Consider the following 26,387-nt stretch of genomic DNA (forward strand, 5'->3'; position numbering starts at 1 on the left):
AGATTAATGTTGAACTAGAACAGATAGATAATAAAATACTTAATGCTACATATAGTATTTACTGCTTTATCTGCTGGGTAGCTTGTGAAATCCTGTCAGGAATCAATACAGTTTTTTTTATCTTAATCTACATTAAATCATATTTTATATGATATTTTCTATTCTTAAACTAAATGTGGAAAGTAACTAAAGTTGTAAAATAAATTGAATGAAGCAAAATGTACAATATTTGCCTCTGAATTTTAGCGGAGTGGAGGTATAAGGTAGCAGAAAATGGAAATACTCAAAGTAACTCAAAATTGTACTTAAATTATAGCATGTTTATAGTATTTAGTAACTTTCCACCACTGATTGTGTTCAAGTCAAATGAGTGACAGTTATCTGTCAAATAAAAGTCATCCAGTAGGTTTAATAGAAATTCGAACAATACAAATCAGGCATTATGTTTTGTGAACACAAAAGAAATAATACAAAAAAAAAAAAAAGCATTTTCAAATAAGAAAAGTACACATGAGAAATAAAGCTCCACACTACGTCGTTACACAAGTTTGTTTGAAGATATGTTGAAATTGATCTCACTCCAAAAAATACTGAATAAAAGTGATTTTTCAAACCAAACTCAATCCCGTGCTACAGTCGTCCTGCTTGGGGTAAAAACAAAAAAACGGTTCAACCCACTCCAGTTAAATAAAAACAATTTCACAATAAATATATCATAAACACTACAAGAAGAACAAAATATGTAAATCTCTCCAAAATCAACAATTACATAACAACTTAACACTTTAAACATATCTTGTATATGCATACTTTGCAGTTTCACTAAACAGACATGATAAGAGTGGTAGTCATGGTTTAATACTGTATGTAGTGTATGTACCCTTAGGTTACAGAATAATGTGTACCATCAATAAGTTGCTATTTTCTAGTGGTTTTTTACACCGACTGCTTTTGTTTGTGGTTTACATTTTGATTGTGCGTTATGTTTATCTACCATTAACCGTGCTACATTTGTACCTGCAGCCCACACATCGTAGACGGAGTTGGAAAAAAACCCACAGCTCTAGATAATGCAACCGACTACCACCGTCACATCCTCAGTGTTATAATACAGTAGTTTTCCACAGTCTTGGCAAAAATTACAGTACCGTATAAAGTTCCCCCAGTGCTTTGTTGTGCTAATGCCTTGTGAGTAATCTCTTCAGACAGTTTGCGGCGAGAACAAGAAGCAGCACTCCCAGGGTTGTGAAAACGTCTGAAATGTGCTGACAGTTGTGGCGCAGAGTGGATTCACATCCCCCTGAGCGCCAGACAGCACTGGTGTTGTGTAATCCCTGCGTCCTGCTGTAGTGTTTCCAACACTCACTTCAGGCTCGAATATATGCTGAAACACTCAAGTGCCTGTTGCCATCTGGTGGACAGAGCACACAACTGATTGTCAGGGTTGGTTCCCATTGTACTGAAGGGGAGCAGTAACCCTGATGATCACACTGAATAGCCATTTTGTTTAATTTCATCATTTTTGTTGAATAGCTGGAAATATCTGACTGAAATGTCTGGAGCCAGGCGACAGTTTAATGGCCAGCATTTGGCAAGTGAGCAACTGAAAATGAAATGCATGTTTGTTTTCTGTTACAGACTCATAATTGTGTCTTTGCAATAGCCAATAAGATGGTAACCAGCTGGCTGGTATCTGTGAGCGAGTCTGATTTGATGTCGATCTCGATCAGGTGATCTTAAATTACAGTCAAGCAGTTATAGGTGGTTTATTGAGGACTACTGAGTTTGATATTGGATTAGGCTTGACTGACTTCAAGGGGACTCTTGGGCCTTGGCAGAGGTATGCACTCTACTGAGTGCCATTCTAGTTTCATTTTAAATACATATTTGCACAAAGCTATAACATCAAAGTAAGGTCTTTCACAGTAACTACGTTGTTATCTTATCGTATGTATCTTATCCACCTATCGATGTATGTACATTATCTAGATATGTGTTTTCACGTGTGGTTGTTGACATATTGTCACAAAATTTAACCAATATGATGCCTGAATCACTGGCAAGGTTTCCTTTAATATTGTAAGACTTGGGCGCAGCATTTAGCATGTTGTTTTTTCATATTTATTGGTTGGATTGTGTGGTTTTATTTCCGTTACGTAGGATATTATATCATCATATCAGTGGCATTAAATTGGTCCTAAAATGACTCTAAAATCATTGATTACAGCCATTTCTGGTCCAACCCAAAGTAGTTATTGTGACGAGCCTAGTCATGGTTCTGTCTTTGATAATAAATAACTATTAACTGGGCCTGTTAATGTGACCGTACTTCTGACTGCACAGAGTGATGGCTTGATATGAGCTGTACTTTAAAGAGCAAGGCAACTTTTGATCAGCTGTCATGAAATGTAGAGCCTTAAACTTCATGTCACGATGAACTAAGGACTCTCACAGGATATGTCTCTGAGTGAATATGGAGAGACTCTCTGTCTTACAGTCACGTTGATGCGTCTATTTTTGTATCAGGACAAGCTCAAACATATTTTAAAATAGAAACTTTACAGTACCTCATATGCTTTTACATTAACGTCAGTCAAATGCTCTCCAGGTTTTAGATTTGCATTTGATAAAAACAAAAAGAAGAAATCTCAGGAGCCGTCAGCCAGTTTTACGATCTTGAATGATCATTTCTTCTTTTCAGTCTCGACTAGCAGGACGAGCACTGAAATCCCCCGAGAACATCTCCCTTCTGCTCATTTTCAGAGGGTCTTGAAATAAACCCGAGAGTTGGATTAAACTCCGACTGTGCCGTCATCACAAGAAATCATAGAAGAACTAGGAGGTTTTGAGCAGGAAGAGCAAAATCTGGTTAAAATGAGAAAAAAAATATGACAGATTTCACGAGAGACTGATTTCAGCATCGTCGGTTGGAGGATGGGTATTTGGTTTTCAGGCCCTCTTTGAAGCTGCGAAACAAAACCCGGTTGTGTTTGTTCTCCTCGTCCTTCCTGGCGTGGAACTCCCCCTGGATCTTGAAGCCCCGGTGCACCACAAAGGCTGAGCTCAGCACCGAGAACCTGTATCCGGCCACATGGAGCTCGCAGGCCTGGAGGGAGAACGGAGGGACAGGGTGAGAAGGCAGACATGCAAGTGGGAAGTGATGAGGGGGAAAAGGTGAGACGGTGGAGGAGATGTGACAGATTGTGCAAAGGGAGACAGGTGACATCAAGAAGGACAGATGGGAAACGAGGAGGAAGTGTGTTGACGAAAGATGGCATGAGGAAGACGGGTTAGAGTAGGGGCAAGGAGATAGAATGAGTAAAGGTAGAGTATGGATAGCATGAGAGTGGAGAAGAAACCAAGAGGTCAAAACTGAAGCAGAAATACTCTCCTGACTTTTTTCCAGTTTCTTTACTCCTCTTTGGCAGTAAACTGAATATCTTGGGGTTGTGGACAAAATAAGACTTTTGAGGACGTCATCTTGGGCTTTGTGAAACACTGATCGACATTTTTTTGACAATTTATAGACCGAACAACCATTTGATTAGTCGATGCGCTTGTCTCTCCCGATAAAAAACGATAAACTCAGTATGTTCTGTCACAAAATGTGAAGTCTCAAGCCCAATATGAGAGAGCCCTGATGATATATGTGATATAATTAGAGTTTATAGTCCATTAATCCAAGAAAAAATACCCAGATTTCGATGGTTGTAGCTTCTCAAATGTGAATGTCTGTCAGTTTATTAGTCTTCAATTATAATAAACTGAATATATTTGGGTTTTGGACCATTGGTTGGAAGCAATTTTGTCAACAAATTCATCTTTGGCAGAGGGAAAATTATGATTATCTGTATGTATTTATAACTTTTTTTCTCTTGATAGACCAAAACATTCATTGATCGCTAACCAGCGTTTTCCAGAGCTTTCATCTGAATCTCCCAGTCTTAAATTATTTACACACCTGAAGTTTTGAGTTTTGTACAGACCTGGCTGATGCGATTGAATCCATATTGCTTGAAGTTCTCGTCGTAGAGCGGCACAGTGTGGGGCCCGATGTAGAAGGGCTCCCAGGGGTCTGCCCAGGTGAGGGTGTAGGCAACATCCAGGGTGTCCGTGTCCCTGACGTGGCTGTTGACCCACTGCGAGTAGTTGGTGGGGGCCTGACAGCGAGGACACAGCTCTTCGTAAAACGGCCGCACCTCACCTACCTGGTAGAGCTGAACCAACTCTGTCTTGCTGGCAGGCATCTTCCTGGCGTGGCGGATCTCGAAGGCAGGCAAGACGAACACCTCATCGCTGGCTGGCTCACGCCTCATGATCATGGCCAGGAACTGCTGGTGCAGGTCGGCGCTCGGCATCATGTCAATGTCGATGACCAGGATGTAGGAGGACTCCGTGCCGCCCCGGGCGACATTACGAAGAAGATTGTTGGGGTAGGAGATGTTTCCGCTGATGGCATAGTTCTTGTATTTATCCCTGTGGGTCTCCAGTCTAGAGAAGACAGAGGCACAGTCCTCAAGACCTGCAAAATGCTCACGGTCCTTATCAGGGAAGCTGGCCATCTCTCCTGAGAGGCAGACCAAGTGGAAGTCCACCAGGGACTGGATCTGAGGGCAGAAGAAGCTGAGCGCATAGACCAGAGCTGTGGCAAACTTGACATCTTGGCCATGTGCGAATATGGCCACAGAGAGAGGGTTGTGCCACCTCTCCAGCAGAGACTCCAGGTGATGCAGGTTGTTGATGGTTGTGTGCGTGGCTAAAGCCAGGACGTTGGAGCTGGGGTCGGATCCTGGTTTCTGATTAGTGGTGAGGTCACTTTTGATCAAGTTCTTGTAGACCCGGTACTGACCACTGTTGTCAAAGATCCCACCGGTGGACAGCGAGTACCTCAGACGCTCCTTCCGCGTGTTTTTCTCGTGGTGTCCATTTTTCTTGCCCCCGGAGCCTCCAAAGAGCTCAGAGTACCGGTACCGCTGCTGCTTGCCGTGAAACTTGGACAAGAAGGACAGGTATATGAGCTGCAGGAGCGCCACGATCAGCAGAGCACTCAGCACCACTTTGAAGGCGGAACATTTCTTGGAGAGATGCATTCCAGAGAAGCTACACACCGGCCCACTACTGTACACGAAGCCGGTCCAAACACCGGAGCAGGCTGCCGTTTCTCTGAGGGGCTGGCTATTTCTGTCCAAGCGTCCTAGCTAGCGTTACCTACATTGCTAACACAATGCTAACACCGCCGCCTTATTCGGCTGGAAATGCGACCAATACTTGACTGCATATCGATCTGGCTCGTGGCAAGGCTGCGCCAGATTGTCACACGGTCCTCGACAGCACGAGTAAAACGATGAAACTCAACCCAGATCGTGTGATCTCCATCAAAACACAACACAGCTGTGACCATCATGCGCTGCTGCTGCTGCTGCGACAGCGGCGCATGTACATACGTAATAACCGTAATGTCGCGAGGAAAGGCGCCAGCTAATTATGTGCTGGGGCGCTGCTAGCTGTTAGCTCGAGAGGCTCACGGGTACGAATAAAGGGCTATTGTCACTACTTCTTCAGTTTACGTGAGAGCGAGGCTGATAGAGATAGACTAAAGTAATAACAACAGTATTATGACTGTCATATACAAAGATGTATTTGAAACAGAGAAGGAGTCCATAAGACGAGGTGGCCGAGTGGTTAAGGCGATGGACTGCTAATCCATTGTGCTCTGCACGCGTGGGTTCGAATCCCATCCTCGTCGAAAATCCCTTTTCGTTTTCTCGTGTCCACTGTAGATGGTCCAGTCTGTCACATTTAGTGGTCATATGCAAAACTAATCCAGACAGGCGCTCTTCTTATGTAGCCTTTTGACGTACAACTGTACACAAGCACGATAAAATCAAAACACCACCCTGCAGGCAGTTTTCATTCTGTATCATATCACTTTTTACGATTTGTATTGATCTTTGATTACAGTTTATATTTATGTGCAGTGTATATGTTATGTAAATAGTCCAGCAATTATACATGTATGCATGATATATTATTATATCTTTATTTATAATGGTTTATATTTATATTTCATCTCTCATTCTCTATCTCTCTTTTTTGTTTTTCTTACCAGCTATAAGCAATAGTAAAAGAGGGTCGAATGTGCATTTTGCTGCATGTTGTATTTCAAGCTGTGTATGTGCCGAATACACTGCTCAAAACTTGTTTGGGATATTGAGATATTCTGGTGTTTCACTTGTTTATTCCATGAATTTTTGTTCAAGTTTTGAGTATTTTTTGTCACCCAAAAATAATGCTACACATTTCATTTGACTTTTATTGCACATCCATACACATGCAGATATCCGTAGATAATTTTAACTAAGTATTGCTATTCAACTTCAATATCAAATTTAAGACTCCAAAAACAATTAACATGCAGAAATAATCTAAAAGAGGGTCAAACCATAAAGTGTTAAAAATGATTGTTTTTTTCTGGAAAATAAAAAGGCAACGTTGCAAGTCGCTGCCATCTTACAGATGCAAAGCTTATTCACGCAGACATTAGACTGGCAAGTCTTGCAGAACCAATTAATTAATAGCGTGTGGTACAATTAGTGCCAATGATGGAAGCTTTTGGGTTATTTTATGCAGTTTTTATCCTACATTTGAATTAAACCCAATCATGTTATCCAAAACACAGGCCAGAAACAGAGATAAGAGTCTTAATAATATTAAAACTGACTTAATTACCTAGAAAACCACCAATGTTAATGTTGTGGGTAGACTAATCAAAGGCTCCACTTGTATGAAAATATCTATTAGCCCTTAATTTCATCCACCAGTGCAGAAAGACAAACCTGTGTGGAAGAAAGATGGCAATTAGTCAACCCCAATTTGATTTCACTGCATTATTATTATATCTAAATATGACTTCTACCACATATATACATATCAGCACACCATACAGTAAGAAGAATGTAAGACGCCACACGTAAAGCACAATTGTGACATTCTTTAATTCATAATTATCAACAAAAACCTTTTTTTTTTTTTTTTTTCCTCACAACTACATAAACAGTGTGGACAGCACACATCAGGTCCTAGGGGGCATTTCTTCAATTTAGACTGTGCTAAGAAAAAGTAATTCAACAACTCAAAGCTCAACCATGTGCTACAGATCAGAGAGAATACAGGTTTTATTGTGTTTTCAATGACAGGGCTTTATTATTAAGGTGTGGCAGTAGCACTGACTTCCAGCTGAGCATGTGTGGAGATGATTTTAGAAGTCATATTTCACAGAGGGAGGTTCAACAAAGCCGACAGATTCGTTTCAATCTAAAGTGACGTGTTTACAGTATAATCTCTGGTTCATGCTCATAACACATGTTGTCAAAATGCCTTCCAGGACCTGTGCTGCCTTGGCAAGGGTGACTCATTTGCACAGCTCAACATACTTGAGGGCCCTGTGAAATCAGCACTTATTCGTTCCTAATTTTTAAGTTGTTAGTCCAAAATATGGAGTTTACGAAATTCAAAAGCGTGTTTACTTAAAAATGCACTTTGATCTTGTTTTATTTAATAACTGAGCATTCATATGTCTTGTATGTTTGATTTTTTGTAATAACAGAACTTTCCTACATGAGAAAAAAATATTCTCTGTGATCTAAGACAGTAAGCTATTTACTCAGTCATGTCTGTAGAAATAAGACTAAAACAAGTACTTGAATTTAGTCGTTTAATTTATGCCACAATATTTCAGAAATAAAAAAAAGTCAGCTTGACTGACAAGGCAGATGCAAGACAAACACCCTTAATTTCTACACACACTAGCATTCACATACATAAGCGGAGAACTATGTGTACTTTACTTTGATGCCAAGTGTATTATGTTGAGCAGAAATTTCAACAATCTTCTCGACCAAGGTTATCCTGTGAAAAGCTCAATTTTTCAACCTACATTTTGAGACTCCAACTGTGTTTTCAGTACTGCAGAAATCATAAGGCCCTACTGTCGCGATCTACCATCACAAATTACGACACTAAAACGCCAGCTCCGCTTTTAGACCCGCCTCCTTCGCTGTCCCTCGAAGACGCCGACTGGCCTTGTGCGTCTGATTCGCCCTCTCCTACCAACCGGATGTTGTAGCGTTCCCTGTACTCTGTGAGCTCCCGTCCTTTCGTCTGCATCTGTGTGTTGATGGTCTCGATTATTTTGGAGATCTGCGAGGGGGAAAATGGAAAAGAGTGAGACTTTTTTCGACTAAATTTTTGATTTGTGCCTGAAGTTTTCTCCTTGTTTTTAATGAATATATTAAAAATAAGGTAACTGTTAGTAGTATAAGGCTAAATGTTTGCATCTAGAAGTACATTTGTTGTCCTTTTCTCAACCATCACCTGTTCTTTGTGGGATTCCAAGGCTGGCAGAACTTCTTTAACCGTCCTCTCCACCAACACGCCTCCTACTAGACGAAAGCATTTCCTTGAAGGGTCCACATCCTTCAGGGTTTCAATTACTAAGCTGCATGAGGAATAAAATATGTTACCAACCAAAAACGGCACAATCAAGGCACCTCACAGAGCCAATCAGCTGCTCAGGAAATATCTTTCTTGATCAAATATGAAATGAGGTGAATCAAAAAGGCTGCCGACCTGTGTTCGTTGATGTCCATCTCAAACTCTGCAGCTTTAGAGGCCATACTGCGCTGCTCCTGACGCATCCTCTGAAATGTTGCCACCACCTGTCACACAGAAATATACACCGTCAGCAACAATACAGACACAAAGACTTGTGTTGTCAATGTTAGTTGTAGATTTAATCAGTTCTGTAGTGATGAAACAATCCAGTTGTGATCATCAATTATTATTTCTGACTTATAGAGATTTAATTTAACAGATTTACTCATAAAATAATTGTCAGAATGAGTTAAAGTGAAAATATTTGCTAGTTGGAGCCCGACTTTCTGAATATAATTTGCTGAGAACAGTTCTGTATTTCTACAAAATACTTTTGCAACATAGTATTGCATAGAGGTACTTCTACGTGTAGTTCAGAAAAGGATCTGAATACTTGGTGTACTTTGACGTTAGTAAAACAGGACTGTGTGGTCCTCAGTGATAAAAATAGCTCTCACACGGTCTTGAACTGGACAAGACCTACCACTCGGTACAGCACACCTTCCCCTTGTGAGGCGTATGCTAATTAAAAGCATATAACCTTTATTATACTGGTTGATAGGAGCACAAACCGGTGTTAAACTCTTGTTAAAATGCAATCAATGTGTATGGCTTCACCCTGGCTCTCCCCGTTACAGCGCTTTATGGTGAGAAAGCAGAATGATGATGGCGATGGGGAAGCTAACGTTAGCCTCGGCTAGCTGGGAGTCAGATTAGCGCCGTTAGCTTCACCCGACACGGCTGAGCGACAAACACAAAAAGTGTACCGACTAAAGAAGGCCAAGGTGGAGGCGAGGGTACCTGTTCGGCAGACGGGCCGGACTGTTTTCCACCGGCACTGTTGCTGGATTTGCTACCCGTGCTGCTACTGTTGGCTGCCATCTTGGAAGGGTGTTGCTGCGAAGGACCCCGGCCCGGAAGTGTAGAGCTGGCTCACCAGTGCCTGTGTGGAACTGCGGTCCAGTTTGGAGGGATGAGATTTTTGTTTTTCAAATACAGTCAATATCATGACGAAATAATGGGAGCCCACATAATAATAATAATAATAATAATAATAATAATAATAATAATAATTGTCATTATTTTCATATAATAAGTCATTATTTGATGCTAACTCCCAAGTTTGAGATACTAAGTCATTATTTTAAGATGCTATCATTATTTTGAAACAAGTAAGTCATTATTAAAAAAAATCGCGTTATTTCTAATAAACTAAGTCATTATTTTGAGAATATATATTATGAGAAATATATTCTGTAGACCATAGTAAGATAGTCCCATTATAATACTTAATTATCTAAACAGCTGATGTCTTTCTCTACTTTATTAACCACAGGAAAAAACAGACATGCTGGCCTGCGAAAGCCAGTGAGTGTTTGCCTGTGATTTCCATGTAGCACAAACTAAATAGAGCCAAAATAGAGTCTTCACAAAAGACATACATCAAATACCTAAGATAATCATCTGAACTGCTGATCCTTTTACTTTATTTTGTTTAATATGAACCCAGTGTAATGTTCATTGTCTTCTATCTTACCATAGCTGTATGTACAGTATATATTGTCTCCCCTTACACTACACACTAATATAAAAACTCTCCACTAGGTGGAGACAGTGTGACTTAGTGCTGGTTTTTAGAGCAGAGAAGAAGAAAGTAGCTCGCTGATCCTTCCTGCTGTACAGTGAACACACTACTGAGCCAAACATGTCCAGTAACACGAACTAAACAGGGAAGGTGACGCTGTTTACGTCACCCGGACCAATGATCACATTCAGGTGCATTTTGGGAACATCTGCAAGATATTTGGCCTCTCACCCGGCTTGGAGACAACAGATCAAGCTGCAAAACAGGTATGTTTATTATCCTACATGAGTGAATATGTTGTTTTGATATCTAGCCCTCTATACACGAACAGTAAAGCTGATGTCTGCCAACATACATGACAGAGATGGAAATCAGAGCATTGTGTAGAGTTTTTATTTATCTAGTAAGATCACCATGGGTGCAGAGCTCTACAACATTATGCAATAAATATACACCAGAATAACTAGTTCTGTTAATGATCAGCCATGACTGAACTTAAGTCTTTGCCTGGCATGCAGCAACGACAACCTCTTCTCTGCGCAGGATGTCGACTTTACCTCGGCCGGTGGCTGCAGTGTGCCAGGTGACGGCCACCCCGGACAAACAGGCCAACTTCTCTGCCTGTAAACAGCTGGTGGAGGAGGCCAAGGAGCGAGGGGCCAGCATGGTCTTCCTGCCTGAGGGCTTCGACTACATCGGATCCAGTCGGGAGGAGACCCTGTCGCTGTCTGAGAGCCTGACAGGAGACACAATCTCACAATACACTCAGCTGGCCAGGTAGATGGGTTTTTTTTATGTCTGCTATTAGGAAACCTTGACGTATGTACCACTTTTAGGCTTTGTTTAAGGTGATTTACTTGGCTTTCCACACAGAAAAGTGTGTTCAGTCTTGCTCTGCTGGAAGATATTTTTCAGAAGATACAAGATCAACGACGAGATGTGCATCATCTCCACTATTGTCAAGGATTCCTTCTGGTATATTAACCTCTCCTTCTTCCAGGAAGTTGGAGGTTTGGCTGTCTCTTGGAGGATTTCACGAGCGAGGACATGACTGGGAGTCCGACCGACGGATCTACAACAGTCACATCATAATCAATGATAAAGGTGTTCTCCATTGAACAATCATATTCAACCTGCAGTCCAAATACACTCTCACACTGACACACAGTCTTTTCACCCACAGGTGACATCGTTTCAGTCTACAGGAAGTCCCATCTGTTTGATGTGGAGCTGCCAGAGAAAGGTGTTTCCCTTAAAGAAAGTGCCTTCACCATCCCCGGACCCACCCTCGTGTCGCCAGTCCAGACTCCCATCGGAAAGGTGTCGTTTTCTGAGATAGTCATCATCAAGCAGACCTTCAGGGGTTGATTGAGAACTTAATGACCTAAGGTTGAAGGAGCTGACTCACCCCTCGTATAAACCGAATGCATTCTTCGTATCAGGGGATAAAAGGCACATTTTTCTCGCTTCAATCTTCTGGCATGTTGTGGATCCAGTCTGAGCTTCCCTGCTGTAGTTCAGTATTAAGATTCTGTTTGTGTTCTGCATTTTAATGTTCTTGCCACAGGTTGGCCTCGGCATCTGCTATGATCTGAGATTCCCCGAGTTGTCGCTGGCTCTGCAACGGCACGGGGCCGAGATTCTGACGTACCCATCAGCCTTCACCGTAGCAACAGGAGCCGCTCACTGGGAGGTGGGTCGAGTCGTGACAAGACGACAGGCAGGGCTGAGATACAAACCCAAGCAAACGCAAACTTCCTGTGTTTATTATTCCCAGGTGTTGCTCCGTGCACGGGCAATCGAGACTCAGTGTTTCGTCCTGGCGGCGGCGCAGGTCGGCCCGCATCACGAGAAGCGCTCGTCGTACGGCCACGCCCTGGCGGTGGACCCCTGGGGCGAGGTGCTGGGCGACTGTGGAGGGGAGAAGCCGGGCATGGTGCTGGTGGAGATCAACCTGGAGAAGGTCAGCAGCGTCAGGAGGAACATGCCGGTCCAACAGCACCGCAGAGACGCTGGTTTCTATCAGAGTCTGGAGAAGACTTGACTACAAGAGACAGTGGGAACATGAATTTTCCAGGATACTTTCTTGTCAAATGAAGCTTTTGAATGAATAAATATTTGGGAAGTGTAAACACGGAGTATTTGTCCTGCTGCTTGTTCTCCTGAAGTGCAGATTATTTGCTTGTGCTTAAGGCAGAAACCAGCCACTTCTGCTTTTGCACCTTCCTCAGATTGTTTTAGTTTAATGTTTGAGTCATCATGTCGTCGCTGCATCAGATCATCTCATTCACAGTTACATTCAGCTGATTTGTGTGTTCCCATCAAGACGATCAGCTTAGACCAGATGAGTCTGCAGGTGATGTTACTCACACTGGTCAGTAGATGGTGCTGTTGGGTTGTAAGAATATAAGAAACGCTGACAGTGAAACATTCCTGTTTCTAGCTAGATTACTGATATGTATGAATCTGTGGGCATGAGTGGATCTGCACAAATAAATATGTTTCTCTGTGTTTGAATTAAAAGCTGTTGTCAACTGAAACATCTGAAAAACATCACTTTTCACTTGGTTTGTTTGTCTTCAAATACAAATTCTTCCTTTTGCTTGATGGAAGCGCATCTTACTTACATTTCATGCTCTAGTACTTGAAATTATACATAAATATCTATCTTTCTGTATCTTTTATCTAACCAACAGTGGTGGAGAAAATACTCAAATCACTAAAAAGTAAAAGTAGCAACGCCACAGTAAAAAAATACTACAAAATAAGTCCTGCATTCAAACTCTCAAAATCAAAAGCTTATGTAAATGTACTCTATGCTTTTCAGGGTCATAACATTACATTAATTGGGTGCATTAATGTGTAGGTTACTTTAATGTTGAAGTTGGTAAAGGAGAAGCAAATTATATTGAATTTCCTGTAATGTAATTTCATGCAAGTACAATTTTGAGGTTCTTGTACTTTACTTGAGTATTTCCATTTTCTGCTACTTTATACTTTCCCCTCCACTATATTTTTTCTACCTCTGCTCCACCACATTTATTCAGCAACTTTAGTTACTAGTTACTTTGCAGATTAGATGCTGCATCAGAGCCAAAGTAACACATTTCAAAATGTACTTATTATATCGGCAGCCAGAAAAACCTACTTTTGACACTTAAGTACATTTATATCAGATACTTTTCATATGGGTGACTTTCACTTTTACCAGTTATGTTTTAACACGATATCTTTACCTTTAAGTGTGACTTTTGAGTATTTCTTCCCACACTGCACAGCACTTGAGTAAAAGTACTTAGTTACTTCCCACCACTGGCAACAAAGAGTCCAAAAACCCCATAAACATTCAGTGTAAATTCTCTGCTTGTTTAATGCCACATGCAGCTGCAGCCTCCATTATGTCCCTGCAGCCTTGTGATTGCAGTGACTGGATGAATAATTGATCACATTTTCTTGCTTCCTGCCTGTTTTTACTATCACAGAGGCGGTGGGAGCCTCTGCTGCTGCTGCTGCTGCTGCTGGGATGGAGATGGGAGATGGGTAACAGGAAGTGAACGTCACTGACACAGGAATGGGACTGAAAAAAGAAAACACCATCATGATGAGGAGAATGTCAAATCCACTCGAGTAAGGGGGAAGAAGAAAAAAAACACCCTCGTTTGAGCTCAGGAGAAGGATGAACCGTCGTGTCCGAGCTGGATTTGAGGCATCAGGAAGGTAAGAGTTTGTTGTTTTATGATCTGCGGGTGACGACTGTAGAGAAATAAAGATGTGTGTGTGTGTGTGTGTTTCACCACCCGAGGCCATGCATCCATCCATCCGTCCATCCTTCCTCCTGTCGATGTCACATTTAGTGAGCTCACAGGTTGATTTCACATCCCGCTGCCAGCCGAACAGGTGCTAGCTCGGCGTCCTAGCTAGCTCGGAGGCTAACTCGGGACAGCTTCCAGTCAAATTCAGCTGAAAAATCCCAACGTCTGAGGGTTTTTTGGGGGGGTTTAGTTGACGCTTTTTGTGGAGTCAGGCCCTCGGCTGCAGCTGAAAACTGAAGCTGAAATATCTAATGGCTGCATGCTAACATTACCCTCCTTTTCCTCCTTTTTTCCCCCTCTTCCCCCCCATGTAATGCAGATGTGGCGTTCATGTAGCACGGCTAGCTTGCTGTCTGTGAGATGTGTCGCCATGCTAGCTCTGCCATGGTTGTTTCTCATCATTAGCAGTGTTGAGCTGGTACTTTCTGCCCTCTTCAGCCATGTGAGGTCCTAAAACAAGCTTTTCTCCTCATGTCACCACCCTGACACCATGTTCCTGCATCACTTACAGCCACAGCAGCCGTAGAGTTTAAAAAGTGTGGGTAGATGACACATTTGTGTTTGGCTTTCCATCATCATCTACTCTGAAATACTGTGAAAAGTTGATTAATCAATAAGTTGATCAGAAGAAAATGATTTGACACCTTTTTTTTGGAAATTTATTCACTTTTTAAATCATCAAATTTCATTAATGGATCTTTTTTCTTACTCTCGTATAATAAAATACTTTATATCTTTTCGTTTTTAAGTTATTAAATCTGTCAACGTGAGCTAATATAAGATTTAATAACTGTAATGGCTCTGAGCATTTTATTAGAGCCAGACCGATGCTGGATTTTACGGGCCAATGTTGATAAATTAGCTGGTCGTTTAACTCAGAAAAAGCCCCAAATTCAATGTTTACTGTTAATTTTTAGTTGACCAATCAATAAGTCAATCAAAAGAAAGTTATTTGGTAGCCTATTTAGAAATTTATTCACGTTTTAAATCATTATTTGGGGCAAAAAAAATTTCCTAAATTCATTGGTTACAACTTGTTTTCTTAGTCTTCTATAATAATAAACTGTGTTTTTCTCTCCTGGTTAAGTTATTAAATCTGTCAACTTGGGCTAGTATAAAATATATTAATTTTGGGTTTATTGGGTTAATTTTAGTTGATAAATCAGTTTATTCCCTTATTGGGGCAAAATTGCCAAAAATTCACTGGTTACATCTTGTTTTCATAGTCTTCTATGGCTGTGAATTGAATGTCTTTGGGTTTTTGGACCTTTTCCTTGATAAATTAATTTAAAACTGTCAACTTGGGCTAATATAAATGATTTTAATTGTAATAACAGTCCAGCCAATACTGCCTATATAATGGCTGAAATTAATTTATCATTCAAGTGATTTTTGTGGCAAAAATGCCCAATTTTCACCAGTTACAGCTTGTTTTTTTCTCCTACGATAGTAAACTGAATATCGTTGGGTTTTCATCAATTCTGCACATTTTAGTAGAGCAAACGCGTATTAGAAGCTCGAACCAGCAAAGGTTTGTCATTATTGCTCGTCATCAAGACTGAAGTTAATGTTTCCTCGACTGGCGAATCATTGCCGCAGCAGTAGACGGCAGGTCGGACATACTGAGGTCAGGGGACTCTGCACGTGTCCTCAAGTTAATGTTTCCCTGCTGCCATCTTTTCAAGCATCGGATTATATATTCACGATATATGATTAGACGACTCTCCCCTCACAGCAGAATCAAGAGTCCGTGGCAGTTTTCCCTCTTCCCACCCGGCGGTTACAGACAGGTCAGGGCACAGACGCTGCTGCAAAGCTTCTTATTTGATTTGCTATCGCTGCTGGTTTAATCAGCGCTCCTGATTGTGTTATGTCTGTCTGGAGTGTTTGCCTCCATTCTGTCAAGCATGACCTGAGAGTTTTCATTCACAGTCTGACAGTCGGCGTTTATCTCCATCCTCTAATGTCGCATAAGATCACCCACGCTTCTTCTTGCATTGTTTATATTGTTCATCGGAAAGTAGACTGTCAGATTACACAAGACGGCAAAGATGAATGTTTTTGGTTGCTAAATCATTGTTTTGTCTTTCACTTCCTGATATGTCTCAGATGAAAACATCGGCTTTGATTTTACATCTCTAGAAGGAGTTTTATGATTTAAAGCACACAGTTTGCAGCATATTGAGGCACCTGAATGAACTTCAATCCAGAACATATACTCTCACTCGACTCGCGTTTATTCCTAGGATGTATCCACCGCTGTCTCTCAAGGAAAATGATATTCTCAGACTGGCGTAGGCTGGATGAAATTGATAGCTGACAAAGCCTCACTGACAGCACACACACACACACGCTGAAGGATTTCTTCAATGGCTGCGTTTCTTTGACTCTCCCTGTAGGCCAGAGACGACATGTATTATTCATCTCCCAGCATTCATTTTGTAAAAGTAGGAACTTCCTCTGTCTTTAGCAGCACACCAAAAAGTCAAAATGTCCCTTTAAGATACAGTGACAACCAAGCTAATGTTCTCATTTGTAAAACTGTAATTAAATAACACTCTATATTGTTATTTGACAGTGATCCAAAGTGGCCAGTTGTCAATCAAAAGTAGAGCCTGACCCATAAAGTTTTTTCGAGATTTTATAAAATTGTGAATGTTATGAAAGCGATTTTATACGTTACAATTAACTTATAAGTTGAAAATGTCTCGCAGTCGCAGAGTAGCAGGGAACAGATTTGAAATGTGCCTTTTTAAAAATGGATAAATCACAGAGATGCAGCTAAAGCAGCTTTTTTAAATCAAGCCCATTAATTTAAATGCTCTGTTCTGTGACTTAAAACCAAGATTTGATCCGAACCATGAGTTTTGTGGTCCGTTGCGCCCTCATGCTCCACTTCATCATTTCAGATTCAAACATTTACTGGTTCCAGATGAAAACGTTGACACCGGCCCAACCCCAGCTGAATGCTGTTAATTGTGAGGGATGAAAGCTCTCTGTTGTGTTTTGTACGCTGGATGTTTTGCTACGAAACAATCTATACATATCGAGCGCTCTCTGTCTCTTTTGAAGGATGTGTGTCGACACATCGGCCCCGTCTGTGGAGGAGGTGTGAGCCTGTCGGTTAGAGGCAAAACGCTGAGTCACATCCCAGCAACAGACGCCTGGGCAACACCTCCATAGTGACCAGACAGAGGAAGATAAAGCCCCTCGCGGCTCAACTAGTTGTGCAACATCAGCAGACCCTGTAACGTTTTGTTTCCCTGGCTGTTGATCATGTCCGTTCGGCCGCTGTTATCGACAGACACACACACTCCTCCCTTGTCCTTAGCTCATGCGCATCCTCACACGCTGAAATGAAATCTGACTCGTGGGGTAGCAGCTCCTCGATAAATCGACACAGTCTTTTCTCCCCGGCGTAATTACTGTTTTGATTACTGTTGCAAAGAGCGAAGGGAGAAACGACCGACGGTGCTGCAGACCGTCATAATTACAGCTATCAAATGTCACCAGCAGAGAGAAGGAGGAGGAAAGATGACAAGTCTTATTAAAGCCGAACGACGTCGAGAGGCTCTGCAGCGCAGTTCGCTTCAGAACGGTCTATCTGAAAAGATAATTAAACACCTTTTTAAACATGCATTTTATACGCTCACTTTAATTTGCTGCATGAATGAGCGCTCCTGCTGGGCTCAAGTGTGTGTTTCCTTTAAGTCTAAGAGCTGCCACAAAAGAAAGAAGTCGCAGGAGCTTAAAGTTGGATCTTAACAAGCAGAATAGTTTAAACGCCAGTCTGATGCTCAGGCTTAGGGTCAGCTCTGCAGTGTGACTAAAGGTCAAAGAGCAGAGACGTCACGTGAGCGCCTACAAGATCTCCGCCCTCGACGTTGACTCCGCTAACGAGCTGAATTGAATTTCCTGGCGGCGCTGATTCGATATAGCTCAAAGGGAAGTCCCGTCTCATGGTGAACCAGTGTGCTCGTTGGCGCAGGGGAAAGTTTCTCTTTCCTCTTTGCCTCACATTGTAGAGTTTGTGCCGGAGAGGATTAAGCGGTCCTCAGTTTCACTGTTGGTGTTTGGGGAAGGCTTTTGTTCATGAGAGGTTGGGCTGAGATGTGGTATTACTGTCATACCAAAGTGTCTGGGTTTATTTGTTAGAGGTGAGTGAGCTCCACTGCAACAGCCAGCACATCTAGAGGGGAAAAAGGGACGGCGCTGTTGGCCGACCAGAGAAAATTGGGACGGGCTGATATTAGCTTTGTTGGTTAGCCAAATGCTGTTCAGAGCTGCCAAACATATGTCAAGTCAAAGTTTATTATAGCCAAGGGTCACAAAGCATGGCTGAAAGGCATCAGCAAATACGCAACATCAGCAAAACACACAAAAGTTGTGTCACCTACCATGGGTACAATGAAACGATCCCAAAGAAAGAGGCTTGGGAAGTTTACCTGCTGATTTCTTTCATTAAGAGTTAGGAGAGCTGCATTTTGAGATGTTAGCAGGAATGTGAGGAGACACTAAAAGTTGTTTGTTTGCTGTATGTGTCCAATTTGTGGGGCTATGATCATATCATTATAATTAATGTTTTGATTGTAAAATGGTGCTTCATCCCTGCCTGGTGTTTTTCTTTGTTGCTTTGACTGTGACGGGATGCCTGTTCGCTGTTTACCGAACCTCACAAACCTTCCAGCATCGCCAAACGTGACTCATCATTTCTAAAATCAACTTTACGAGGTTAAGAAGGTTCAGTTTTATGCGAACATCCCCAGACGTGTGGGAGCAAGGTGAAAGACGGATGCCACTTTGATTTCCTCGTGAAAATGAAGCACAGAGTTTTTCTACGACAACCCGACTGTCGTGTTATCATCTTCACAAGTCTCTAACTCAAAGCTCTCCTCGCAAAATGTTAATGTAGAGACGACTATGACTTGTGGATTTTCCACATATAAAGAAAAGTCTGAAACTCTCAATTTTTCTAAAAATGTATTTCACCTCCCGTTGTACAAGTCGACGTGACATTTACTTCTCTAATCTTTTTGCTACAAAAGCACTTTTCACTTCCTGAATGGACGGAGCTGACTCCAACTTTTCTTTTTCTTCACTTCCTTTTCATTATGTCACTTGACAAAGTCCGCAGCACAAAAAAAATCAAATCCATTCAGGTTGATATGGAGGGAGCTCAGAAATCTATTAGGCCCGGCTCTTTTTCACAGAGATACGGGGGAGTGAGGAGTCGCCTTGCAGACCGTGAAGGATTACTGAAGATCAGTCAGGCGGCAGCGACAGGACACATTACGTTTCTATCTTTCTCCTCAACTCTCTTTTTCTTTATTACTCTGTGACTCATCAGGCCTCCGGGCTGACAATCCTATAAATATCTCCAGGTTATCTGTAATTTTAGGCGTCATTGTGTTTGGCCTGCTGGAGGATCATCTCGGGTCACTTCATCTGTCTGGTGTAGTGTCCAGCCTCTCCACAGGGGGGCGAGGTTTGAGCAGAGTTGAGGCGCTGCGTTATCAGAGATGGTCCATGTGTGGTTTTAATCCCTCCGTCTATAAATACACCTTGACTTTGAGGCGAACAGGACGTTATAACATCGCTGACATTTTATGTGATATCTTAAGGAAAGTTACAGATTTATGAAAACAATGAAGATAAAAGACAGAAAGCAAATTTCAAGCTGTCTTTCTTTTAATGTCTGAATGTAACTTTCTGTCACTTTCACTAAACAGTAGCTTCATTCATCCAGTCAGACCAGTTTTTCAGCCTCCCCCCGGTAATTTTACATTATTTGGATTTGACTTTTTCAGTAGAATTATGTATTTTGGAGCGAGTTACAGGGAAAATAAGGATTTGCAAGTGAGGATATCTTAATTTAAACTCATAAATATCCGTATATGTTGAAGTGCTCGCATTTTCCCACTACAGTAACTTGAAAATTTATTTATTCCATTGCTCTCTCTCGAGCTGCAACTAATGATTATTTTCTGAGAATCGAACCAACGACCTTTTCGATGACTGGACGACCGGACGAGCTGCAGCTTGACATGATCTCAAACAGGGAGAAGCAGCGACTCTCCATGTCTGAAAGGCTGAAAAACATGATGATGATTAATCGATTATCAAAATTATTGGTGACTATTTTTCCGTTGATTCATCGTTGAAGCTCTGCTCTCAGTTTTCTTTAGTTAGAATATGGATCAGCTCAAATGTCTTCTCCTTCTCCTCGCATCTCTGATCAAGTGGTCCGAGTGTTTGTCCTAAATCCTTCCACCTCACAGCTGGCGTGGAGGGACACGGGGCTCATGAGCGCACTTCATCATCATCATCATCATCATTAAACATCTCTCTCACCATCTCCGCCACCACTGACAGCCCACATTCATCTGAAACTCTAATGTATCCCGTGTATCACTGCTGTCTCGTTCCTCCCACACCTCACTCCCTCTTTGTTTTACTTTATCGTCCGCCGGCCTGCGCTCCAGCGGCGACAGGATTTCTGTCGGACTGTCTCTCTAATCTTTCAAGGTTATCTACACTATGAAACTGTACTTGATACTTTCTCATTGTCTGCGTCTAACAGGACAGAAGTGTCATAGATGGATTGAATCAACGAGCGGAACAGAGGGTTTTGTTTCAGCTCGGTTTTTATGTGTTAGCGCTGGAAACAGGTTGTGTTTCTTGTGGTGTGTCGTTCGATATTAAGTTTTGCCGGACTGTAAATGTGTGTATCCGTCTGTCTCTGCTGTTTACCCATCAGTCAGTATGCACGTTAACAACCTACCCTTCTCATCTGTGTACCTAGGAGGCTCACTTTCACCCTGTAGACTCTATAATCTAGCATCCTCACAAACACGGTGTGTATATCTCCACCACCCCCCTCCTTTCCCTCCCTCCTTATCATCCAGGGCACCGGCGCGTCGCTAAATGGAGTCGGAGCAGCTGTACCACAGAGGCTACTGCAGGAACAGCTACAACAGCATCGCCAGCGCCAGCAGCGACGAGGAGCTGCTGGATGGAGCCGGCGTCATCATGGACTTCCACACCACCGAGGACGACAACCTGCTGGATGGGGACGCTGCCTCCCCAGGTAGGGAGTAAACGGGACACCTCCAAATCCTTCCTTTTGAGCTTCCCCTCCATGACCCAGGCTTTGACGAAAAAACCTCGACCCTCACTCTCCAAATCCTTGAATTCTCAGTGAAGCCTCCCATCGTGCTGCAAAATCGAGTTTATCTTCTGGCTCACTGGCCAGACAACCCAGATTTGTTGCTGCTCTGCTTATGAGTCACCCCGCTGCTGATGTCAAGACGCATCAAGTGTGTCCACTGTGCGCCATCTGCCCCCTCCTCATCTCCATCCACACCCATCAGCTGCTCTGCATGACGTCTCGTCACACCCTACAGACGCCTGCTCCTGTTTTAGACTGAAGCAGCCTTGCAAATGGTTATAAAACTATTAACTGATATTTGAATGATAGAGAAATATGATTAAAGACAACCAAAGTCACTTCTTTGAAGAATTTGACCATTCCTGAAGTCCTTCCTATCCTTCTTTGTATTGTCCAGTTAAAAATCAATCAATTAATTGCTCTATAACCATTTGTGAAGCTCTCTCAGGACCCATTTTAAGTTGTTTTTCAGTTGTAAATCATTTGTTTGGTCGTCCTGCACATCTTTACTCTGCATGGTTTCGTGGGTTCTGCCTGCCTCTGTATCCTGTTTATTGTGCTCTCCTGTTTCCTCGACCCGATCACCTTCTTTAACGTCCTCGCTTCCTGTTTCCCGCAGTTTGTTTTGTGGTCGCGCTGCCACTTTTTATACCTGCTTTGGCTTTGGCTCTTCTGTCTTTGTCTCTTGGCTTAACGTGGATTGGTCTTTCCCGTCAGGTAGCAATGAAAGATGGGTGGTAGCAATAACACAGACACGTGGCAGCGCCGCTGTTTTTTTTTTTTTATTCATAAATGCGTCATCCGCTGGCTAAATATAGAAGAGCTTAGGTGGAGCCTGCTGTACCTGCGAGGCAGTGATTTTTGCTTATCAAATAAAAAAAGGTGACGTAATTGTTGTGCAGTTTTTAAAGAGCGTGTTGTACCGTTGGGTTTTCTGCTGAGTTGCCTGCTGAGTTCTGATCATTACCTCATTCACAGCTACACTGATCTCTGCCACGCTTCTGTTTATCCGGCTGCTATGCTGCAATTACAGTCATACCTGTCATTCCAGTGCAGTCACCTGTTTTTCATTCATTCAGCAGCTCGGTGGCAATCAACATCTGATCTGCTGCATCCGGTTTGTTCCTCCTCGCCTGAGTAAACATGCTGATTCCTCTCTTGCTTCCCTTATTTCTTCGGCCCTGACGCGCAGCTGATCAAACAGAAAGCACACACATGCTTGAGGGGCTGCGTCGGAGACGTCGGTTGAGCCGGTCCTTCAAATATGAATGACTTGTTTTTAATAAGAATGTTTGATTGTGTGTGAAAGAAGAGCAAACTGGTGTGTTTATGTATGGGATTAAGACTCTAAGTTCTGGTTAAAGGCTGTTTTAAGTGTTTGTCCATTTAATTGTATAAGAAGGATTAGCTGCCTTTATTTAAAGTGAAGTTGTTGGGTTGTGGACGAGTTGAAAGCTGACTAATTGCTTGTCGAGAACACAACTTCCTCTGCTGCCACGTAATTTACTTTTATCAGTCATCTCCCTTTTCTCATAACCGCTGTTCTTGTTTTGCAGTGACGAGGCTGCAGCAAGAATTGCTTTGTTGCTGCCCTGTGGATCAACCACTATGTGTTTCTACTGGTTACAGTCATGTGGTACCTGTGCGGTTTGCACAAAGACTGGTTTATTTCTGTTAAAGTGAACATCTAAAGCTCTTAAGCTAAAAGCCAGTTCGCTCTAGTGTTCAGCGTCGCTGTGTACATGTGAAAGCTCCCGATTCTGTGGGAGGCTGTTATGATCCTCAAAGAGAGGCATAAAAAGCAACAAGACTGTTTCTAAGGTTACAGTGTGCACTAATGGTCTACTAGAGAGCACTGTGAATTTACTGTCCTGAAACTTGAAAACTGACTTTGACAATTGTTAGCGTTCCTGCTCGCTTTGAAGTAACACTTCTCACAACGACAGTGATCGATTGAGACTAAAAATAATATACAAGTCTAAAACAATGTTTTTGCATCTACAGGTGTCTCGGGGTGAGTAGTGCGAGCAAGGCGTAGCGATACAACAAGAGTCTAGACTCAGCTCATTCATTATTGAAAAGGAGACTGTGGGTGACCAGGTTATTCAGTAGGACACACTTAGATGACTTAACTGTATGGGAGGCCGGGTACAGTGCAGCCGGACGCAGACAGAAGAGGGAGCCTAGATACTGTCCACTTCTGCAGCACCTCTATTCACCCCCTGTCCGAACGCTCCTGTCTCTTTAAGGCCCCTTTTCACGAAAAGCATATTCTGCTCTGATTGGTCAGCGCTCACAGGCCTGAGCAGGCACCACCCACCGTGTATCCTCATAAGCGCCGCTGGTATTTTTGCAACCACTGCTTTGCTGTGGGCGGGGACTGTATAGTTGTGACATCACAACCTTACAGAAGTCCTGACGGCTCATTTAAAGGGCACCGCTTCTGAGTACGTGCTGCGTCCGCTTCTCTGTGGATTGTTCTGCATGTGAGTTTATTATGTAAGAGGGATTGGCTTACATTTCAGTGTCTCCAGTCTCCGCCTCTTATTCTTTGACTCTGAAACTGGACCTCTGGGCAGTTAACTAGGAAAGGTGAAAGGATGGGGTTACCCTAACCTGCCACCACCTACACCGTCACTGCTGCTACAGACAGAGAGCGAGCTTCAGTGAAATGTTGTCAGACGCACAACAACACATCACTAACACTGTCATTAGGAAATCTGATAACCAGTTATATGTCAGCAGGTTTTAACAAAAGCTAGCAATCATTTGTAGCTACTATTTAGCTTGTTTTTAGCCTTCCTTTATTTGGTATTTTGGATTTTATTGTTATCTGCTGCTGTGTATACCTGGACTCCACCTCTCATTCCTGTAAGTCTTGATCTGTGTGTGACACCCAGACGTGCAGCAACATTCCCATGAACCAGTTTGTCTGCCGGCACCCAGTTAATGCTGCGGCGTGAGCTAGCATTTCAGGAAATCTCAGTATGCGTGCTCTTCCTTGAAGTGGCCGTGGTGCCTCTCTTTGCCTCCCTGTGCTATTTTTACGTATAGTTATGAGTGGGTGGGTTCATAGGAAGCCTGTAAATCCCTCCTCTGGGCTGAGACTGCAGTGTGAGAAAGGGGGCTGGCTCACTCTGAAGCCCCGTGGAGATTTTTGCTGAAACTTTTTGTTTGCTCAGCAGACGTTAAGGAGATAAATGGAGAGCAGCGGTACGGAAAATGCGGCTCCTTGAACTGAAAAGGATTTACTCTGTTTTCTCTTAACTCACTGGATTACGGAGACTCTGGGGATTTTTTTTCAAACTGCATGTTGTTGTTTGGCTGCTTTGACGTCCTGCCTGGGACTTGTTGAGCAGGGAGGTGACAAAGTATGGCTGAAATCACCTGTCAGGAGCCCCGCTGAGAGGTAAGACGGAGATCGGAGGAAGGAAAGACAAAATTACAGCGTGTGAAATGTCAGGGTCCCATTGTTGAGGCCTGAAGGACGTGACAGTGGCTGCATTGTTTCCTATAATAACACATGATTACACCAAGTTTACAAAACATATCTGCCTTGAAATACAGTGACTGTGTGGTCCCGCTTACTCACGAAACCTATCTCAGTTCAGAATAATGTAAGTGATAGTGGGGGTTTCCTCTACATTGAAGTCAGTTGGGTCTGTCTTGCATTATAGCACAGATGCTATGAGTCGTCCAGATGTTATCTCAGGTTTCATATCCTCTCTGTAGAGTGAGGACTAGAAATTGAGCAACGCTGTGTCTGATATTGGACCCACATTTTGCTTGTTCTCTCCTCCACTCCCCAGTTTTCACTCTCTCGTTGCATACTGAAGGCATAGCAGTGGATTTTATTCTTGAAATAACCAAAATAACGAGGCAAATTGGGAAATAACTCCCATGAGCATATAGTTATGTCCTGTTTGTGTGATTACAAAGCGTCCTTTCATTTCATCTCTGAACAGGCCGAGTGATTTTGATTTGAATTGGCAAAATTCTGCTGTGGAAAGTTTTCTCCTTTATCAATGATGTAACTACAGACATACGTTTTCAATCAATCATTTACTCAGACAATTGTGAAAACGACATCTTCGGGTCTTTTGTTTTTTTGGTCTGACCAACAGTCCAGAACCCCAAAGATATTCACTTCCCATCATGTGAGACAAAGAAAGCAGGGGGTGTTCACATTTTAGGGGCTGGGGCCCATGAATAACAACTGATAGCAGGATCCTCAGCCTGTTCCACCACATACTAAGCTTCAGTGGTGTAATAGTACAAATTTGATTTACTTGTACTTTACTTGGTGTTTTTCTTTTTATGACACTTCCTACTTCTTCTCCCTGACACTTCAGAAGAAAACAATCACCTTTTTACTCGACACTACATTTATCTGACAGCTTTAGTTTCTAGTTGCATCACAAGGTAAGATGTTAGCACATAAACCATATGAAGAGTTCATTAAATAAGACGCTCTTTAATAAATAAACGACCCTACAGTAAATACAAGTACTCCAAGTAGTTTGAAGAAGCACTGTAAAGGGGTCGCTTTGGGTTCATTTTTCATCAATTCTGATGGCGTTACACATTATTTCCAGAAACCAAACAAGCAGTTGATTAATGGAGGATCTAATCAGCAGATTAATCCACAATGAAAATAAGAATTAGTTGTTAATTAGTCAATAAATGAAAATAAGTAAATGAATGCTCTATTAATGATAATCTCATTATATAATATATAATACTATAGCAGCCACAGGGAACAAGTGCTTTTACTTTTATTACTTTAAGTACATTTTTCTGATTATACTTACATACTTTGACTTAAATATCATATCGTTTACATGTAACAGAGTATTTTCACAGTATGATATTAGTACTTTTACTTAAACTACCTCCACCACTGTTAAGCTATTCAAATTTCAGTATATCTTTACTGTAACCCCCCTACACTTGTTCAGAATGGAACATTCCTTTTCAGAGTGCACCCACTTACACACACACAGACACACACACACACACCCCTGTGACCCGCCACCATGGTCTCTCCCATACAGGCAGGGCTCGCTGATCTCCCCTAGCAACCAAGCAGGCAAGGCTGACCGGCCTGGTGTGATCGTCTTTCCCTTTGAGTGTGTGTGTTTGTGTGTGTGTGATGACATCATCAGCTCTA

The 26,387-nt window shown here is 42.3% G+C and overlaps 4 protein-coding genes across 9 annotated transcripts in view; 2 read left to right on the top strand and 2 right to left on the bottom strand.

Moving 5' to 3' along the window:
• clcn3 (chloride channel 3) overlaps window positions 1-26,387 on the top strand; it is a 67,049-nt gene that overhangs the window by 18,257 nt on the left and 22,405 nt on the right. For 3 of the 5 annotated variants that reach the window (XM_084344624.1, XM_084344627.1, XM_084344626.1), the window contains exons 4-5: window positions 13,720-13,954; window positions 20,955-21,136. In XM_084344624.1, the coding sequence (XP_084200750.1) occupies window positions 20,974-21,136 (163 nt within the window). In that variant the 5' untranslated portion in view covers window positions 13,720-13,954; window positions 20,955-20,973. Of the gene's footprint in view, window positions 1-13,719; window positions 13,955-20,954; window positions 21,137-24,410; window positions 24,627-26,387 lie in introns of those variants that run through there. The other 2 variants (XM_084344628.1, XM_084344629.1) reach the window with 2 other exon arrangements.
• Window positions 390-5,618, bottom strand: b4gat1 (beta-1,4-glucuronyltransferase 1). The gene is made up of 2 exons (XM_084344683.1): window positions 3,987-5,618; window positions 390-3,106 (listed from the first exon to the last, which is right to left on the bottom strand). Exons 1-2 carry the CDS (start codon window positions 5,088-5,090, stop codon window positions 2,915-2,917), a joined length of 1,296 nt encoding a protein of 431 aa, XP_084200809.1. The 5' UTR covers window positions 5,091-5,618; the 3' UTR covers window positions 390-2,914.
• On the bottom strand, window positions 7,701-9,585 carry pfdn2 (prefoldin subunit 2). The gene is made up of 4 exons (XM_084343799.1): window positions 9,454-9,585; window positions 8,629-8,717; window positions 8,374-8,497; window positions 7,701-8,199 (listed from the first exon to the last, which is right to left on the bottom strand). The coding sequence occupies exons 1-4, from the start codon at window positions 9,532-9,534 to the stop codon at window positions 8,011-8,013; spliced, it is 483 nt and encodes a 160-aa protein (XP_084199925.1). The 5' UTR covers window positions 9,535-9,585; the 3' UTR covers window positions 7,701-8,010.
• Window positions 9,933-12,790, top strand: nit1 (nitrilase 1). Of its 2 annotated transcripts, none has more exons than XM_084344923.1 (6): window positions 9,933-10,503; window positions 10,781-11,014; window positions 11,238-11,341; window positions 11,421-11,557; window positions 11,805-11,930; window positions 12,015-12,790. In XM_084344923.1, exons 1-6 carry the CDS (start codon window positions 10,415-10,417, stop codon window positions 12,279-12,281), a joined length of 957 nt encoding a protein of 318 aa, XP_084201049.1. In that variant the 5' UTR covers window positions 9,933-10,414; the 3' UTR covers window positions 12,282-12,790. The 2 variants fall into 2 exon arrangements, with proteins under 2 accessions (XP_084201049.1, XP_084201050.1); XM_084344924.1 differs by having other exon boundaries at window positions 10,407-10,503; window positions 10,756-11,014.

The sequence above is a fragment of the Pagrus pagrus genome (genome assembly GCF_965226575.1).
Source record: "Pagrus pagrus genome assembly, chromosome: 22".
NCBI classification, from domain to species: Eukaryota; Metazoa; Chordata; class Actinopteri; order Spariformes; family Sparidae; genus Pagrus; species Pagrus pagrus.

Bases quoted from the DNA above. Each gene is read 5' to 3' on its own strand.
- b4gat1 (XM_084344683.1), bottom strand. From the start codon at position 5,090: ATGCATCTCTCCAAGAAATGTTCCGCCTTCAAAGTGGTGCTGAGTGCT. The intron at 3,107-3,986 runs GTCTGTACAAAA...TTCTCCCTCCAG, and splicing joins GATTCAATCGCATCAGCCAG to GCCTGCGAGCTCCATGTGGC.
- pfdn2 (XM_084343799.1), bottom strand. From the start codon at position 9,534: ATGGCAGCCAACAGTAGCAGCACGGGTAGCAAATCCAGCAACAGTGCC. The intron at 8,498-8,628 runs GTCGGCAGCCTT...TTCCTCATGCAG, and splicing joins ATGGACATCAACGAACACAG to CTTAGTAATTGAAACCCTGA. The intron at 8,200-8,373 runs GTGATGGTTGAG...TCCCCCTCGCAG, and splicing joins TGGAATCCCACAAAGAACAG to ATCTCCAAAATAATCGAGAC.
- nit1 (XM_084344923.1), top strand. From the start codon at position 10,415: ATGATCACATTCAGGTGCATTTTGGGAACATCTGCAAGATATTTGGCC. The intron at 11,015-11,237 runs GTAGATGGGTTT...TCCTTCTTCCAG, and splicing joins CAATACACTCAGCTGGCCAG to GAAGTTGGAGGTTTGGCTGT. The intron at 11,342-11,420 runs GTGTTCTCCATT...TTTCACCCACAG, and splicing joins CATCATAATCAATGATAAAG to GTGACATCGTTTCAGTCTAC.